This window comes from Gouania willdenowi, chromosome 6 (genome assembly GCF_900634775.1).
Source record: "Gouania willdenowi chromosome 6, fGouWil2.1, whole genome shotgun sequence".
In the NCBI taxonomy this organism is placed as follows: domain Eukaryota; kingdom Metazoa; phylum Chordata; class Actinopteri; order Blenniiformes; family Gobiesocidae; genus Gouania; species Gouania willdenowi.
The window spans coordinates 50,751,295-50,769,742 of NC_041049.1; the positions used below are offsets into that span (position 1 = coordinate 50,751,295).

At 36.0% G+C, this 18,448-nt stretch overlaps 1 protein-coding gene across 2 annotated transcripts; it reads right to left on the reverse strand.

Annotated features, from left to right (window-relative positions):
* Nucleotides 1–83: 83 nt before the first annotated feature.
* Nucleotides 84–16,520, reverse strand: tbxas1 (thromboxane A synthase 1 (platelet)). 2 transcript variants are annotated; one of them, XM_028449339.1, is made up of 14 exons: nt 16,340–16,520; nt 13,934–14,082; nt 12,617–12,710; nt 11,162–11,214; nt 10,987–11,083; nt 10,750–10,866; nt 9,321–9,409; nt 9,088–9,236; nt 6,732–6,862; nt 5,475–5,831; nt 4,379–4,467; nt 1,564–1,701; nt 1,268–1,430; nt 84–1,073 (listed from the first exon to the last, which is right to left on the reverse strand). In XM_028449339.1, exons 2-14 carry the CDS (start codon nt 14,032–14,034, stop codon nt 984–986), a joined length of 1,668 nt encoding a protein of 555 aa, XP_028305140.1. In that variant the 5' UTR covers nt 14,035–14,082; nt 16,340–16,520; the 3' UTR covers nt 84–983. The 2 variants fall into 2 exon arrangements, with proteins under 2 accessions (XP_028305140.1, XP_028305139.1); XM_028449338.1 differs by having other exon boundaries at nt 10,987–11,092.
* Between the last annotated feature and the right edge of the window lie 1,928 nt (nt 16,521–18,448).

The following is an 18,448-nucleotide window of genomic DNA, read 5'->3' on the forward strand; positions in this document are numbered from 1 at the left end:
GATTCTAAATGGGTGAAGAGTAGTACATACTGTAGTAACCACTTATGAACAGTAGGGGAATAAAAACCACAGGAGAACTTAGGTTTCACCAAAATACACGTCACTCTCACTATGTGAAATGAGTGTCTTTATTTAAAACTAATGACAGGACTACGTTATCTTACTAAAATGGAGACCATAATAGTGTGTTCCATATTAAATATATTTAGCAGCAACACTTGAGACCAAAGTCCTTTTACCAACCACAACAAATCATTTTCACTTCTGCTCCTTAAACACATCACAGATCATTTATTATGTAACTGAAGGTAATTTGAATACATACAGTTATCAGAAACGATGCAAACAGAACAAAATACTTTTTTTTTTTTTAACGTGTGTCAAATGAAATTGCACAAATTTTTCATATCACAACAACCATTTGGTTAATTTCACAGTTTTTATCTGGTTACTTTGCCCTATTATTATGCTATTGTGTGAATTGCATTGTTAGCATAAAGCTAGCCATCCACTTTGTATAGTCAGTGCACATTGTTTATCAGAGTGTAGTAACAGTGTTTGTTATGAGGAGTTAAAAAAAAAAAAAAAATCTAAAACTGAAATATATTAATAGGTTACATGGAAGAAAAACATTGTTGGAATCGTAAGCCCTGCTACGCTACTTATTAGCTATAAGATTAGCATTAACATAGTCAATCCAGACAGAGCAACACTATTTCAATCTTCACACTTCATTAAAGTATTTGAGGAATGGAACTTTTTTTCAGGGTTTGCAATAAAGCCAAAAAAAATGCATGTTATGTGCAGACTTTCAGATTTAATTTAGAAATCGATGTTAAAGAATAGAATATTATCCCTTTATAGACAAACATGGAGCCATCATTCTGAACATTGTTTCAATCTACAAATGTTCCTTTTAAACCAGTTTGTAAAGCACTCCCTACCTAAAGATTGTTTCCTGTTTAGTCTTTAGAAAACCCAGTTTAACCTTCCATTGCGTGTCTTTTTTCAATTTTGACAAATATGCCATTTTTGGGTCCAAGAGTGTTGAATGACTTCAACTCAAGAGGAACCTGAAAGAAATAAAAAGTGACAAACAAAGAATTACATTATTGTTGAGTTAGTTAAAAATCCTTGTAAACCTAAAGTGACATAATTCATATCTATAATAAGTGAATTAATGTTTGAAAAACCATAAATATTCATACAATGCAGAAAAAGTGAGATTAATCTGTTATTAAATGTATTTTGCGTAGTGGTGACGTACCTTGGTTTCAGAACACGCTACAATGTTGAACCTGTGAAACAAACGCACTAAAGCCATTTTCACCTCCAGCTGAGCCAGTCTCATCCCAACACAGTTTCGTGGTCCGGCTCCAAATGGCAAATAAACAAAGGGATGTCTGCTGGACTTTGCCTCAGGGGTAAACCTTTGGGGGGGAAAAATAAGTTCATGTTTGATCAATAAATGTTTAAAACATTGTTAACAGGAAATAGTGTTTATGATATGTAATGGCATAGATAAGCAGAAAGTCAGCCTGTTGGATTATTCCTGCATTTCACCTCTCAGGAATAAAACTCTCAGGTTCTGGCCAGTGCTCAGGGTCACGATGAAGGAAACTTGTTGGGATCTCAATAAAAGCTCCTTTAGGAAGCGCCTGGCCGTTCACAACACAGTCTTCATCAATGTCTCGTGCATACCTTAGTGAGGCAAAAATAACAGAAAGATTATATTTTAAATATTCTCTTATATTTGTATCAATTATTTGCACATGTATTTCATCTAATCATTCACAAGTAATCCTTATTCTTGTGTTAATAAAATCATTGTCTTGGTTTACTTTTACTTTTTAATCATGTATGTATCCTTTGTTATTGTCTGTTCAACACCACTGTTTAACACAATAACTGACACCAAATTCCTTCAAGAGTCATTGCACATTGTGTTTTCTTTTTTCTTTTTTAAATAATATTTTCATTTATTTTGTGTTGGTTGTTTCTGTTTTGTTGTCTAACCTACAACTCTACATGCTTTGCACTATTATCTATGCAAATATGTATTTTTGTTTCTACTGTCTGCTCTTGTATTATTATGTTGCTGCAAAAGTGAATTCCCACTCTATGGGTCAGTAAAGGAGTATTCTAATCTATTCTATTGGGATTATTAAAGCTTTTCTGATTTTGATTATAAAATAAAACTTTTTTTTTTTTTGAGGGGTTTGAAGAGAGAGGAGCTTTCTGTTGTTCTAACGAGCTGTGTTCAGAGAAATCAAGAATACTATTAAAAAGGAAATAACAAATCCTTTATGTTTTTGACAGTAGTTAAGGACAGAGGTGTCCCGATCCGATATTAGCCAGAAAACACATATCGGACTTTATCGGACTGCATCTAAAACCACCGATATAAGCACTCCGATAAAATTTTTATGCTCCACCACTTCTATCCATAGATGAATGTGGTTCACACCCTACTGTTGCTGACTATTGTTCTCTGTTTGAGTAACATCACTTAATCAAGCCTTTTCTAACATTCCACACTACAAAATAAGTAATAAAAGTATATATAATTCGTGCCAATATCGCATCGGAACAATACCGGTATCATATCGGAAGTGAAAAAGTTGTATCGTGACATCCCTAGTTAAGGAAGTACTGAATATGTAAATTAAGGTGCACTTTGAAACACAAAATAAAGCCAAAGTACACAGAGCAACAGACGGTAGGCGATAGGGCTGTGCATTGCCTTGAATCTGATGATACAATACAATTTGCATGTCATGATACGATATATCCCGATACTAAACAATATGATATACATTAAAATATATTGCAATATCAATAATTACAAATTTAACCTTTATTATGTACCAATATCAAAAACAAGTGGTATGTTTCTGAAACTGTCAAATTACATTTTTCAAAAAAAGTTTAGATTTAAATTGTGATTCTGATAAGTTCTTTAAAACCATTTTTTTAGTAACCACTTACATCTATAAAAGTGTCCCATATTTTTTATGAAAATAAAGTGTCATCAACTTCCAGCTGCTAAAATGCATTGATAGTGAGATAGTGCCACTCGCCCTCCTGCTAAGCAGGGGAGGAACCAGGTGGAAGCCCCTCCCACTTGTGAGTGTGCACACCTGGTTCTTTTACTGACACAATGGTAGTGCATGCTTAGCATCCAGAGTGGACAGAGTTCTGTTCCTCAACTGGGATTGAACTTTGATGTGCAAGAGACTCTTTATATGATTGGATGGACAGCTGGTAAGAATAACCTTAAAAACTTCTGTTGCTTGGACAATTCACTCAAAAGTTCAGGAAACCCCACGACTTAAACATTGTTTAGCATTGAAACATAAGCTGAATGCATTTCTTGTTCATTTATTTGTAAAGTTTGGCAATTGTTAATTGTTTAACAGGCAAATGCAAGAAATGTTTGACTTTGGAACTTGTTTCATTTAAAGATTTATTAAGGTGCCGCGTGAACTGTGCAGTTAAAACCACACTTGGTTAATGGGAAATACAAATAAAATCAGATTAAATGGTTAAAGGTAGTTGGTTAAATAAGTAGTTTAAGAATGATCTACATGTATTAAAACTATTGTGGTTTAAAACTGTTTGAAAATACATGAGTTAAAGTATAAAGTTACCTTACTTTTAACTTTTAAATGATTTTGTTAAGTGTGATTAAAAAGAATGATGATTATAAATATTTGATTTGTTTCTTTGTTAAAACTGGGCAAATAAATACTAGACTTACTGTACATGTTAAATACATTTAAAGTTTGGTTGTTAGAATACCAATAATTTAATGTAATTGATTAAAAGTGGAAAACCTTGTTTAGAAAAAAATGGTACGGATTTAAAACTCTAACAACTAAATGAAATACTTGGAAAGAGTTACAAAGTTGAAAAGCTAAATTTGACTTCAATGAAAGAATGGTTGTTTAATTGTTGTTGTACTGTGTGTTTGTCTTTTGTGGTTTTTCACCTAAGCTGATGTACCTTCCTAAAAATGATACTTTTAATAAAAAAAGAGCAGTAATTGAAGGTCTGGTCCATGGAGTGTAAGTCCAGGAAAACAACATCCAGTAAAGAGGAGTTCCTCTCAAGTCAGGAGCAGCGCAACATTGAGCAGGACTTGACAGGTAGTTTAATAAGGTCTGATGTGGTTCACTGACACCTAGTGACCGAGCGTTTACGTGCTATACAATTTAATGTTTTTTTTCTGATTTAAAAAAAACATTTTTAAAAAAATGATCTGGACATTTTTTGGATCGATGTGAAATATCGCGATATATCACCAAATCTATTTTTTTTCTTACACCTTTACTAAAGACTGTTGGGTTTTGTCTGCATTCATTATTTTTCCTCATACCTTGATACAGGCGGGTAAAGACGCAACGATTCACATAAAACCATCTCCAGGTACTTCAGCTCCTGGACATTGGTGTAATCTGGTGCGCTCTACGAAAAGTAAACCGCAGAAAAAGTATGAAGGTAGATATGTTGCAAAATGTGAGAGTTTGTAGAATGTGATGTGAGCTTGTGTATAAAAAAATCCACACAAGAAATAAATTTAATGTCACAAATGATGGGAAAAAATGTATAGACTGATATTTACACAAAATTACAGCCGCAAACTTGTGATCCAACAGTTATTCACATGTTTTTTAATTACTTGTGTAAATGATTGTTTACAACCACAACTCTCTGGAATCTACCGCTACAGATGCACAAACTACTTTTCTCACGTGAATCTGCGTTGCTTGAGTTTTGCAACACATTTTGCGAGACGCGTCTGTAGCAAAACTGATTCATGCTGGTAGAAATAGCCCCTCCCCGCGCGTGTGTGTGATTGACCAATCGGAAGCGAGAATTTGGAGCCAGAGCGCAGCAGCCGCGGATATGACCGAAACAGTCATTTTTCTTCACTGTAAAGGCAGAATACTGAAATTTACCTCCACAGATTGATAGAAAAAGGTTGTTAGTAATTTCTGAACAAAATGAGTCATGGAGAGTGATTCTCCTTGTTTAAATTTAGGTTAACACTATGTGGAGATGACAATCGAGAGCTGACAGCTGATGGAGTGGCCAAGCAGTTAATGTATTTTACTAAATCTTTATTTTTACGAGACAGTTCACGTACATGTTTTGTTGCTTCATCGCATTATGTAGATTGGGGAAGTTGTAGCCGGTGAGTTGTGGTTGTAAACGATCATTTACGCAAGTAATTAAAAAAAACGTGTTTGCAGCTGTAATTTTGTGTAAATGTCAATGTATACATTTTTTTCCCACATCATTTGTGACATTAAATTTATATCACGTGTGTGAATTTTTTTTATACACACCCTCACATCACATCCTACAAGCTCTCACACTTGGCAACATATCTACCCTCATAAAAAAGTGTTAAAAACATCACTTGATGTCAACACCAGAGTAAAAATACAATATCGGTCGACAACACGTACATGTCTGGTGAAGAACTCGTCCAGCTCTTCCTGTACTTTCCGCTGACACTGCGGGTGGATGGCCAGCAGGTAGCATGTGAAGGCTAACGCGTTGCTACTGGTTTCATAGCCTGCCAGCAGGAAAACAAACGCCTGGCCCGTGATCTCATCCTCGGTCATCATCTTTTTCTGAGTCCGTCTGGTGGCTGGTGCCTCCTGTGGCTGATCTGAGGCTGGGGGTTGTGTCGTCTGCTGCAGATGGGTTCTGTTCTCGCTCTCCATCTCATCAGCGTGGGTTCCTGTGTCAAAGTGTTCCAATGACACCACCTCTTTACTGGTCCGGGCGTCTAACATCAGCTGAAGGAAATCTCTGCGTCTCTACGAGCGAAAGCATTAGTGATTAGGGATGTAACGATTCACTCAACTCCCGATACGATTCGATTCACGATACTGGGTTCACGATACGATTCTCTCACGATTTTTTTCATTTACAAAATGGGACTGTAGACAAATATTTTTTTTTGGGAAAAAAACTAGAAAATACTGTATTATTTTCCTTTTATTTTTCATTGTCAAAAGAATTCCTTGATAAACTATTCAAAACAATGCAATTTAACTAAAAATAAATCTTGAATTAAATAAATAAGGAATAATACAAATGAAAATGAAGCCTATTAATTTAAATTCTGGTTCTATAATAAACAATGCAAAACTGCATAATAGTTATTTTTCTTTTAAAAGTGCAACTGAAAATGTATTTTGTGCCTTAACAATTGGACTTAAAAAAAAAAAAAAAAAAAAGTCATTGCACTGATTTACGTCATATTTGTTTGGACCAGCAGAGGGCGCTGGTATCCCAGTGGTCGGTTGGCATGCAGATATCTTGCAGTGAAGAAGAGAAGCTATGCTAGCAGACAGAGCTAATAGAAAAACGTGACTTTTACAGATATTCAAGTAATATTACAGATATTCTTTCGGTGCTAAAGGGGTAAAGAATCATTTATTAACATATTTAAGAGTAGAAGGCGGCCAGAAAGAAAGTATTAGCAGACTCCGCCCGCCGCCAACACTTCCGTTTAAAAAAAAAAGTACTGCGATTCAATTGTCAGAAAATCGATATCAACCGTGATACCTATGAATCGATTTTTAACTGCCTTACGATTAATCGTTACATCCCTATTGGTGATTAATCGCTCTTGGAATTTTCTCCATCAAAGAAGGTTATGATGATATTTAGGAAAAGAGGAAGTGTTGAACATCAGCAAGACATGAGTCTACCTGCTCTGGAGGCTGCTCCTCCCTCTGGAGGATGATCTTCTGAATGGTGCTGATGAAGAACTGATTTAGTTGGTCTCGTCTTTTATTGGGAATGAATTTCGCCACAGGGGCCATGATGGTTGGAAATGCAACTAGATGTAAAAGAAGAAAAAAAAACCATTACATTGGTTAGTAAGTATAAATGTAGCACAGACAGTCTGTAACCTTGCCTCTTTAAAGAGCAGGCCTCGAAGCATTGAATCTAACTCCTGCCTTTCCCCCTCCTTTTTCTCACTGAGACAAAGGTGTAAAGGAGGTGTCAGGAAGGAGCCCCAAACTTGTGACCTCAGATAAGACTAATTAGGACGAATTCAAATTCTTCAATCTCTCCAGGTTGTCCGGCCAGAACAATGAGAAAGACAGGATTCACACTCATGCAACTCTTTATTGCAGGTTGCAATAGATGGCGCTGTACATGACGTTCACGTTGTTCGTGTTTTATTCTCATGGATGCATGAACACATGAATGAAGAAGAAAGAGAGGTTACTCCGTGCAATTGCTGGAAGGATTGAACATGTCTCCCCGAGGAAAGATACCTGCGCACTGACTTGCCTGAAAGTTAGGACGGAGGATACTGACTCCTGATTGGTGGAGAGAACAAGGAAGTGAATTGTGATTGGTTGCTAAGCTGTAACAAGGCAGGGCTCTTTACATAGATATATGAAAATAGAAAGTGAAACTAAGATAAACTAAATTATACTTTGCGGATATATTCTGAAAACACACTAAATTTGACACAAATCAGAACCTTGTTAACAAAAGGAATCCTCCAAGAATTTACAGCGAACTAAGAAAAGCTTAGTGAGCATAGCTCTCTTTTCGGGGTCTGGACTTAAGCGCTGTTTTGCGCACCTGCAGTTACGCACTTCTCTCCTACGCGTTTTCTCCGGTCCAGGCCGCTGACACGCCCACCGCCCGTAAAGAGCCAAAAAGCGCATGTATGAATGAAGGCAGGTTTGAAGGAAAGGAGGTGGTGATGTCATTTTTTTGAGCTGTCTAGAAATCACGGAACCTGGAGTTTTCCTAATGCTTGTAAATGTCATTGAAATCCGAGAAAATGATTAAGTTCACTTTTAATTTGAAACGCCTTCATTGATAAACAATGTAACAGGTTGATTTGATCAGATTATTGATCAGATTATTGCAGTGTGACTGAGGATCGGCCGCATTCTTTTGTCCGAGTCACAGTTAAAATCTTTCTCCTTGATCATCATCAACACTGTAAAGCGTCATCGAGTTAGACGCGCTGGAGATATGAGGAAATAACCCGGCCGCAGAGCGTCCTGCTTTAATACAGAGGGAGTGCAGTGAAACACAAATATTGGCTTCCACAATACAGTTTTAAATATAAATTGTTTAAAGCGACCTGAGCTGAGCCTCATTAAAATGTGTTGGAACAGTTTGTGGTCCATCCTCATCTGCATATGACAGCTTGTTTCACTCTGTAGTGGATCAAACTGTGACTTTACGTTGGACATAGTATGAAAATAGTTGAATCACTAACATGGACAGAAGTCTGTGACTGTCAGTTTTAATTAATCGTGCAGCAGCAGCTGAGTGATCACAGCTGCTGCTGCACGAGTCCGTGTGATTTCAAATGTAACTAAGTCCATATTTTTAGTGCAATATAATGTTTCACCTTATCGGGGCCCTGCACTTATTCCAGGGTTAGAAGAGCGTAAAAGGACAGCAGACAGGAGAATGCACGCAAGTGCAGATTTGAATGGGAACACCCACATTTCAGGGCTGCTTCACCCAGAGTGCGTAACTGGGATAAAGGTGCACAGCGACTGACTTAAGTACAGGGGGAGAATAGCACACAGCTAGAAACAGCGCTGCTGCGTGGCTTTTTGGACTTATGCACATGTGAGAATTTGAAGCCAAAATAACATCCTCCACAATACCGTTAACTATTTGCCTCTGGTTCATGTATAATATGGCTCGCTATTGAAGAGTATAAAGTTTGACTGGAATTTACATCCTGAATGATACGGTATTACTGTAATAACTTTTTAAGTGATCTCGAACGCTATAACTCCATCGTAGATGGCACCTCGGCAAATGTTAATGTAATAGTAATAATAATTAACATTTAAATGTTTAAACCCCTTGTCCCCCTGCATAAGAAAGAAGAGCAACAATTTTACATAGGACAGCAATAATACATATGTATATAATGGTAACGGCTTTTAAACATTGCTAATAACTAATCAAACATTCTTTAGTCTTTAAAACAGAAAACAGTTTCTAAAATGGGCTTCATCTCTTTCATATTCACTGACTTTGTATTTTTAAAAAACTGAAATGTTTACTGACTGAAAAACAGCATGATGGGTCTGAAGAATGAAAAAGAGAAGAACATCTGAGCGTAGTGGACAAATGGGTTCTCCGGGTTGTTCTGGGAGTCCACGTGAGTTGCGAATGCTACACTAGCAATGACGTCCATAGTAAAACAGCCAAAAGACCTGTAGAAACCATAAACCCACTGTGAGAACGTGAGAATGTATTGCTAATATTCATATATGGCATGCTTCTGTGCTTGGGTTTACTTGTGGATGTCGAAGGCTTCTCCTGACTCTGCATGGACGTCCAAGTTGTTGATCAAAGCATTAACAGCTGTGTTAATGAGAGGAACCATCTACATAGAAACATATAAACAAAGACCAATATTAATGTGATAAAAGCAATATCTGTTCTTTTAAAACAGGGGTGTCAAACTCATTTTAGTTCAGGGGCCAAATATGAAGTAGGTTGATCTTAAATGAGCCACAGATTTTAATTTGGGAAAACAAGCAATTTCAACATTAATGTCTCCAAGTTTGTACTTTGTATAAATCATACATAAAGTATATACAGTCAGGCTCCAACAATATCCAGGCAATAAGTGACATATATCAGTCCCTGCAGGATTTTCTCTTTTAGATTTCATTGATTTGTGACCATTTTTTATTTAATTTGGGGAGATTGTGTGAAATAATTTCAGGAAAATTGAGTTATTTGAAAATTTGAAATTTTAGATTTAAAGTCTTGTGATTAAAGCATGAGAAAATTGTGACCCGCCAAATATTGTGGCTTTTATTTGAATTATCTGAGCTAAGATATCTACAACTGAATTATTGGTAATTTAGACAATTTGTGTGTTTTGTCTTTTTAACGTTCTGCTGCGGGCCAAATTGAATGGTCTAAATGGCCGGGTTTGGTCCCCGGGCCTTGGGTTTCACACGTGTTTTAAAATGTGACATTACACAGAGGCACTGCTATGACATTTCAGTCAGATTTATTGGTATCATCCAACTTTCAAAGTAAAATGAAAATTAGCTTGAGTTAGTAACGCCTTTAAGTTTGATTAAAACAAATAGTTGCAACTGATTTAAGAATTATAAGAATTCTATATGATCTAACCCTAACCCTTTAGGAAGGTGAATGATAAAGTTTTATGAATGTTTTTATGCTGTTTTAGAATGTGACAGCAGATTAAAAAAAACCAACTCTGGTACATTTACTGTAAAGTTGATGAATGTTGATCGTCCCTGTCAAATAAACAAATAACAGATGCACCAATGTCTATTTAAGGTGTGAATAAGATTTGATTTGGGGTGTTTTTTTTAGCTGATTTTAATTGATATTTGAATTAGATTAAATAATTAAATAATAATAATAATAAAACACATTTTCAGCATGTTTACATTGGTTTCATATTAATAATAATGTCACTTCCTTGTAGTGAATGACAAACTGTGTCAGTGTATAATTGTCCTGTTAGGTTTCAGAAGATTTTATATGTTGTTATTATTAGACATCACTAACATGAAAGATATCTTAGCATGAAATTACCAGCATGGCTCGATGTTTTTCCTCTAAAGTATATAAACATATGATAGAAACAGACATCCAAAACACACCTAATAAACCTATAATAAATTAAATTCACTAATATGTCCCAAAGACATAATGAGAGCCGAATATTTTAAATCACACCTCCTTCATCTTGGCAGCACTGAATGTCGGGGTCAGAACGCTCCGCACTCGTTTCCACTGTTCGTTTCTCAGCATAAGCAGACAGTCGGTGGTGGGTTTGGTGGCAAAACGAAAAGCCTTTGCAAAGCGACAGAAGTCAAAATTTATCAAGTTTGTATTAGATTTATGTAAAAAAAAAAAAACGAAAATGAAAAAAAAAAGCACATTATGCAATGTTTGAGTTAAAAATGAACCCACAATTCTGTTAGGGAAGCTTTTGAAGTCCTTGACCATCACTTGTCTGAGCATATCAGGGTCTGCTATCACCACCACAGGCCTCCGAGCCAAATAATACCTCAGACACCATGAAAGAACAGCAAGTGAAACTAAAGCCTACAAAGTGTGAAATCAGTCAAAAGAGAACTCTACTTACCCACATACTTTCCCATATTTCCTGATCAGGTCATTGATGGGGTAGAAAAAACCCTAGGACAACATTACACAAAACACAACTATAAACACTTCACAAACAATATATACATTTTTCACATTTTACAAAAAAACAAAATGTATACTGTGGGTCAAAATATTCTTGTTAAAAGTGCAGGTTGTGTAGAATGCTGCAGCCAGAATACGAACAGGTACCAACATACTTCTCCAGTATTGGCTTCCTGTAGAATCTAGAATAGTTTAAAATCCTCCTGTTCGCCCACAAAGCTCTACATGATCAAGCTCCTGCGTATCTTAGAGACCTGTTAATGCCCTATCGCCCAGGCAGAACACTCCATTTTCAGTCTGTTGTTCTACTGAAAGTTCCAAACATGTCTAGAAGTAGAACAGGAGGCAGAGCGTTCTGCTACCAGGCTCCTCACCTTTGGAACCAGCTCCCAGTCTCAGTACGGGAGGCTGCTACTCTCTTCACCTTTAAGGCTAAACTCAAAACCTACTTATTTTCTGAAGCGTACACCGTATAATAACCTAACCGCTATGAACAAAGCCCTAAACCTGAAAATAGGTTTTACTTGTGCACAGTATAGTCTTACATGTGTGGGACCATCCTGTGCATCTGAATCCTCTGTGATCGGCAATTGGCGAACAAGATGGCCGCATCTACAGACCGTGGAGATGCCGCTCCTTAGCCACCGTTAGAGATAGACATTTTATTACTAAGCGCCGACAAGGAAATGATCTATCTACGGGGAGAGATTTGTGCCTTTCTAACGAGCAAAAAAAAGAAAGTTGAGCTCCTTAAACTGATGTCCACCCCATATTCATTCTCATTCCACTGTATTCCCCTATCATGTTTTTCTGCAGTCAGTGTCTTCTCTCTTTTTTCTGTTTCAGGTGTCGTGAAGCTCATGATGGCAGTTCCTGATCTGTGGTTCATGGCTCAACTAGTCTGGGACAATCTGATGTTCTCTCTCTATCCTGTTCTCCTCTTTCTGTCCACTAACCCCAACCAGTCGCCGCAGATGGCTGCCACCTCTGAACCTGGTTCTTCTGGAGATTTCTTCCTGTTAAAAGGGAATTGTTTCTTCCCACTGTCGCTAAATGCTTGTTCATGTGGATTTGTTGTTGTTTTTTTTTTTTTTTAAACAAGTTACATTTTGATAGCACTTCAAGATGACTTTTGTTGTAATTTGCGCTATATAAATAAAGTTGAAGAAGTTCCTTGGTATTCACTGACAATACTGCTTTAGAAGTAATTGTAAGAAAAAAATACCCGTGACTTCTAAGACTAACTAATTCTTCAGATTTTGTCAGAAATTAACATTGTAAATAACATAGTGACAGAAACTATCAGAAAAATGTAAAAACAGAATATTTTGTAACATTTTTGTCTCAATCAGATTGATTTTCCACATTCTTGTGCTTCACGGTTTCTTACCTGGCGAAACATAAATAAGTTCCCATAAAATGGTATTGGTCTTGGATGTTTGATGCCACAGCGGGAAAGGATGGTAAATGGGTAAACGGAGTACCTGCAGAAAAAATAAGCAGAATACTGTAGATAAAAAAGTTTTGTTTGACCCACATCAGACCTTGTTTAACTACCTAACCCCTTGATGCATTTTAGCTTGGACACAATTATAGATGTATGTGAGTACTTGTTTTAAAGAATTTAAGAAATTGACAGAATCAGAATCTGTTGTAGATGAAAAAGTTAAACTTATTTGAAAAATGTAATTTGACAGTTTGATAAACATACCACTTGTTTTTGATATTTGTACTTGAATTACAGTTAATACCATTTACTTGTTCTCAAAAGTTAATTTTTTTTTAAAATTGTATTTCATAAAAGTGACTCTAGTAATTATTGATATTGTGATATATATCGTATTGTGTTACATCGTATCGTGACATGCAAATCGTGAATCAAATTGTATCGTCAGATTCAAGGCAATGTAAACCCCTATTTGATACGCTATAGAGAAGAAAAACAATAGTTGTATTCAGGTTTTCCACATCTTTGGCCGTAGAAGTACAAAATCAGGATGTAAGAGTGCAGAATATTTTACAAACGAAAGCAATTCCAAAGTGGAAGACCTTTTTACAGAAAGACATTGTAAGAAATAGGGGTGTTGACAAAAAACGATTTGGCGATGTATCACGATATTACCTCGCACGATTCTTGAATCGATTCTAAATGCATCCATATCTTTTTTTTTTTTATTTAACCAGGAAAGTCTTTTCCACTGCAGGAGACATTGTAACTGCACAAAGTGCTAAAACCTGGGCATGTTGATCAGCTTGTATTTTTTCAATAAAATCTAAAAAGAAAGAACTAACTTTCTGCTTTTAGTTATTGTTCTAGGCATATACCTCAGTTAAGTTGCACTAAAGTCAGAGTTGGTTTAAAAGCCACAGGCAGATTATGTTATTTTTTTTAGATTGTTGGCACATGGCAGGTTGAAGCCAATGTTCAGAGTGTAAAATATGCCAATAAAATATATTTTACACATAATGTTCTCATGAAGGTGTACACATTTACAAATTAGATGTTTAAGTCATATATATATTTAAAAAAGTGCAATAATTGCATTATACTTTAATATCGGGATATATCGTATCGTATCGTGACTTATGTATGGATACGAATGGTATCGCCGGATGCCAGGCAATACACACCTCAGTAAGAAAGTATGGATTAAATTTATATAAAAGTACAAACCTATCAATTGGGGGTTTTTTTTGTTTTACTTACCAAGAGAGGAGCCCCAGAAAAACGAGGAAGAGGCTGAGTGACACAGAAAAACTGCTGACCTCATATTTGAATAAACTTAATAAGTTATGGACAGCCACCATGATGGAAACACTTCACATTAATCATCAATTAGAAGAAAATGAAGAATCCTGTATGGGAGAAAACAATAAAATGTGTTAATGCATAATGCACAGTGGTGGGTAAGTTACTCTATATATATATATATACAGGTAAAAGCCAGTAAATTAGAATATTTAGAAAAACCTGATTTATTTCAGTAATTGCATTCAAAAGGTGTAACTTGTACATTATATTTATTCATTGCACACAGACTGATGCATTCAAATGTTTATTTCATTTAATTTTGATGATTTGAAGTGGCAACAAATGAAAATCCAAAATTCCGTGTGTCACAAAATTAGAATATTACTTAAGGCTGATACAAAAAAGGGATTTTTAGAAATGTTGGCCAACTGAAAAGTATGAATATGAAAAATATGAGCATGTACAATACTCAATACTTGGTTGGAGCTCCTTTTGCCTCAATTACTGCGTTAATGCGGCGTGGCATGGAGTCCATGAGTTTCTGGCACTGCTCGGGTGTTATGAGAGCCCAGGTTGCCCTGATAGTGGCCTTCAACTCTTCTGCGTTTTTGGGTCTGGCATTCTGCATCTTCCTTTTCACAATACCCCACAGATTTTCTATGGGGCTAAGGTCAGGGGAGTTGGCTGGCCAATTTAGAACAGAAATACCATGGTCTGTAAACCAGGCACGGGTAGATTTTGCGCTGTGTGCAGGCGCCAAGTCCTGTTGGAACTTGAAATCCCCATCTCCATAGAGCAGGTCATGAAGTGCTCTAAAACTTGCTGGTATACGGCTGCGTTGACCCTGGATCTCAGGAAACAGAGTGGACCGACACCAGCAGATGACATGGCACCCCAAACCATCACTGATGGTGGAAACTTTACACTAGACTTCAGGCAACGTGGATCCTGTGCCTCTCCTGTCCTCCTCCAGACTCTGGGACCTCGATTTCCAAAGGAAATGCAAAATTTGCTTTCGTCAGAAAACATGACTTTGGACCACTCAGCAGCAGTCCAGCTCTTTTTTTCCTTAGCCCAGGTGAGACGCTTTTCGCGCTGTTTCTTGGTCAACAGTGGCTTGACACGAGGTATGCGGCAGTTGAAACCCATGTCTTTCAAGCGTCTCTTGGTGGTGGATCTTGAAGCACTGACTCCAGCAGCTGTCCACTCCTTGTGAATCTCCCCCACATTCTTGAATGGGTTTTTTTTCACAATCCTGACCAGGGCGCGGTGATCCCTATTGCTTGTACACTTTTTCTGACCACAGTTGTTCCTTCCCTTTGCCTCTCCATTAATGTGTTTGGACACAGAGCTCTGAGAACAGCCAGCCTCTTCAGCAATAACCTTTTGTGTCTTTCCCTCCTTGTGCAATGTGTCGATGGTCGCCTTTTGGACAGCTGTCAAATCTGAAGTCTTCCCCATGTTTGTGTAGGCTTCAGGACTGGACTGAGAGACCATTTAAAGCCCTTTGCAGGTGTTTTGAGTTAATCAGCTGATTAGTTTGTGGCACCAGGTATCTTCAAAATTTAACCCTAACACAATATTCTAATTTTGTGACACACGGAATTTTGGATTTTCATTTGTTGCCACTTCAAATCATCACAATTAAATGAAATAAACATTTGAATGCATCAGTATGTGTGCAATGAATAAATATAATGTACAAGTTACACCTTTTGAATGCAATTACTGAAATAAATCAAGTTTTTCTAAATATTCTAATTTACTGGCTTTTACCTGTATATATATATATATATATATTACTAATTACTGGGATAAAAATGTAATATTTGTATTACAATATTACTGTTTTTTTTTTTTTTTTTTAATGTAACTAAGTTACATTACTTTGAGTTACTTTTGGTCCAGAACACTAATTATATCACACTGATAGTGTTTGAATAACATCGATCTTTCAAATATTTCAAATATTTCTGCTGTTTCAGGAGCACAAAGCTCTTTTTTTGTTCCCCATAAGTTATATTTAACTAATCATCTTTTTTCCCCTCAAATAATTGCAAACAGTGAGAAAACAAAGCAAATATGCACTTAAATATGCATGTAACTTCAGTTACTTTAATTGTAATTAGTAATATATTACCACTTTTGTAATGAGATACACTACTGAGGTACTTCAAAAAGGAATATATTACTGTAATATATTACAAAAATAACTAGCATCTCAACCAACAGCTTTACGAAAAATAACCATCATGTAATATGTTATACTACATTTTGAGCTATAAAAAAAGTCATGTGATAGTCATGTGATCTAAGCAAGTTGTTTAATTGACAGCTTTTCTTAGTCGGTAAATCACTCACCTGATCACGTGTGGGTAAATTTCCTGAATACAAACAGCAAATTTTTCAGCTAATCTTATCCATTACTGTACATCATAAAGCTGGTATGGTTATATGATCTATGTTTTAGTGAGATTGTTGTTCACACACCGTCCTTACGTCACACACTGCGGTCACAGCACATCCTCTGTAAACATTGACAGCTCTTGTTTGTGTGTAATTCAATAAAAACCGGTGTTTGCTGCCACCTGCTGTAGTGGAGTCTAATTACATGACGAGGCAAATAAACCTTTCGCACTCTGAAAGTGCGCATGCGCAACCGGCGGGCGGGGTCATAGGTCAAGAGGGATATAAATGTCAACACGACGCTGTTTGTGCTATGGACTTTTTGTACGACGAAGGGAGGCCTGTATGGAAGCCCAAGAGAGTCATAATTGAAAAAATAAAAGCTACATTTTGAAATGAAGATAATTTTGATAAATAACAGACAAATATATAATATGGTCATTAAATTGTTAAATAAAGTAGTTATTATGAAATATGTTTTATTATTCTTAAACATCGAATTATTTTATTATAATTATATTTCATAATAAAATCATCTCTGTCAGCTCGCTTCCTACACCGTCAGCCATGGCGAGTTTATCCCTCTTGACCTTTGACCTAATGCGGAAGTACTGAACCAGAGTGAGAATGTGAAAAGGCTTATCAACCGAACAGCTGGAAATTATTAACCTGATGGACATAAGGAGACACAGACCAACTGACACTGGCTTTAAAGTAAAAATTACAGGTATGTGCAAAAACGCATTATTATTTGATAAATTCATATACTTCAGATTCAGATATCAGTAACTGAGTGCTTTAACATCACTATTTACATCATATGTGTCAAAGTCAAGGCCTGGGGGCCAAATCCAGCCATTTAAAGCTCCCAATTTGGCTCGTACAAGAGTAAAAAAAAGAGTCAGAGAAACCATTAATAATTGTGTAAATTAGGCCTCATTTTCCCCATACTTATATCACATGATGGCAGCCATTTTTCATCTCAAATTGTTAAAAGAACGTTTTACAAAATCCTGCAATTTTCTTCAAATGATTCCACAAAATGTCCTTAAATTACATCAAAATGCATCACAAAATCTAAAAAATTTAAAGTGAAGATCCTGCACTGATGTGTCACTTATTGCTTTGATTTTATCAGTGTCCTACGTATGTAAGTGTAAAATATGAATACGTGCAAATTAGAGAATAATAATTAAATTACTCATTTTCCTGCATAAAATCTGCAGCCCACCCACTTTAGATAAACTGCTCCGTATTTGGCCCATTAGGGCGCATTAATGTTTAAATTGCACAGCTTTTGATCATAAAATTGTTAAAGGGCAAAGATGAAATCAGTGGTCTGTTACAGTCAGAGGCCTTTAAACTAAATGAGTTGGACACATTCTATCAATGAGATAACAAACTGTAATACTTTCAACTGTCAATAGAGGGCGCCCTTAAACCATGTTAATGTAATAATGTGTTAAGTCTCCTTTTTTCCATTCATTGACTTTCCTGAGACGGTATATCTTCCTTCTAAGGCGTATACATTTTGCATTTATTTTTTTTCAAATGAGATGATAAATGCATTACTGAATTTTATTTTTATTTTTTTTTTAAATTAGAATCTCCTGTTAATATAACATATTAGTAATTATTTCTGAATAAATATATTATTAGTATTGTTTATAAAACACATTTCATTGTCATAAAAACACATTTCTGAAGGTGTGCTATATTTAATTTCCATGTCATGTGTATGTGGGTTAGAATTTTGGCCTTAATTTCACTTAACACAGTTTTTTGGCACTATTGAGAATTTGTATAACTCCACAATATATATTTATTATATTTTATTTTGTATTCTATGTTTTCTCCTCTGTTTCTATTTTTCCTCCTTATTTTCCAGACCTAAGAGTACCTGGGTCAGGAAAACTAGTCTGTCACAATAAAGCCTGTTTTTTTTTGTGGTGACTTCGATCTAATGACTCAGCATCTATGTAAATATAAGGCCATATGCTGATGTTAACAGCAGGTTTTAATTATCTTTAACACTTACAAATCATGTTCGGCTAAAGTAACAAT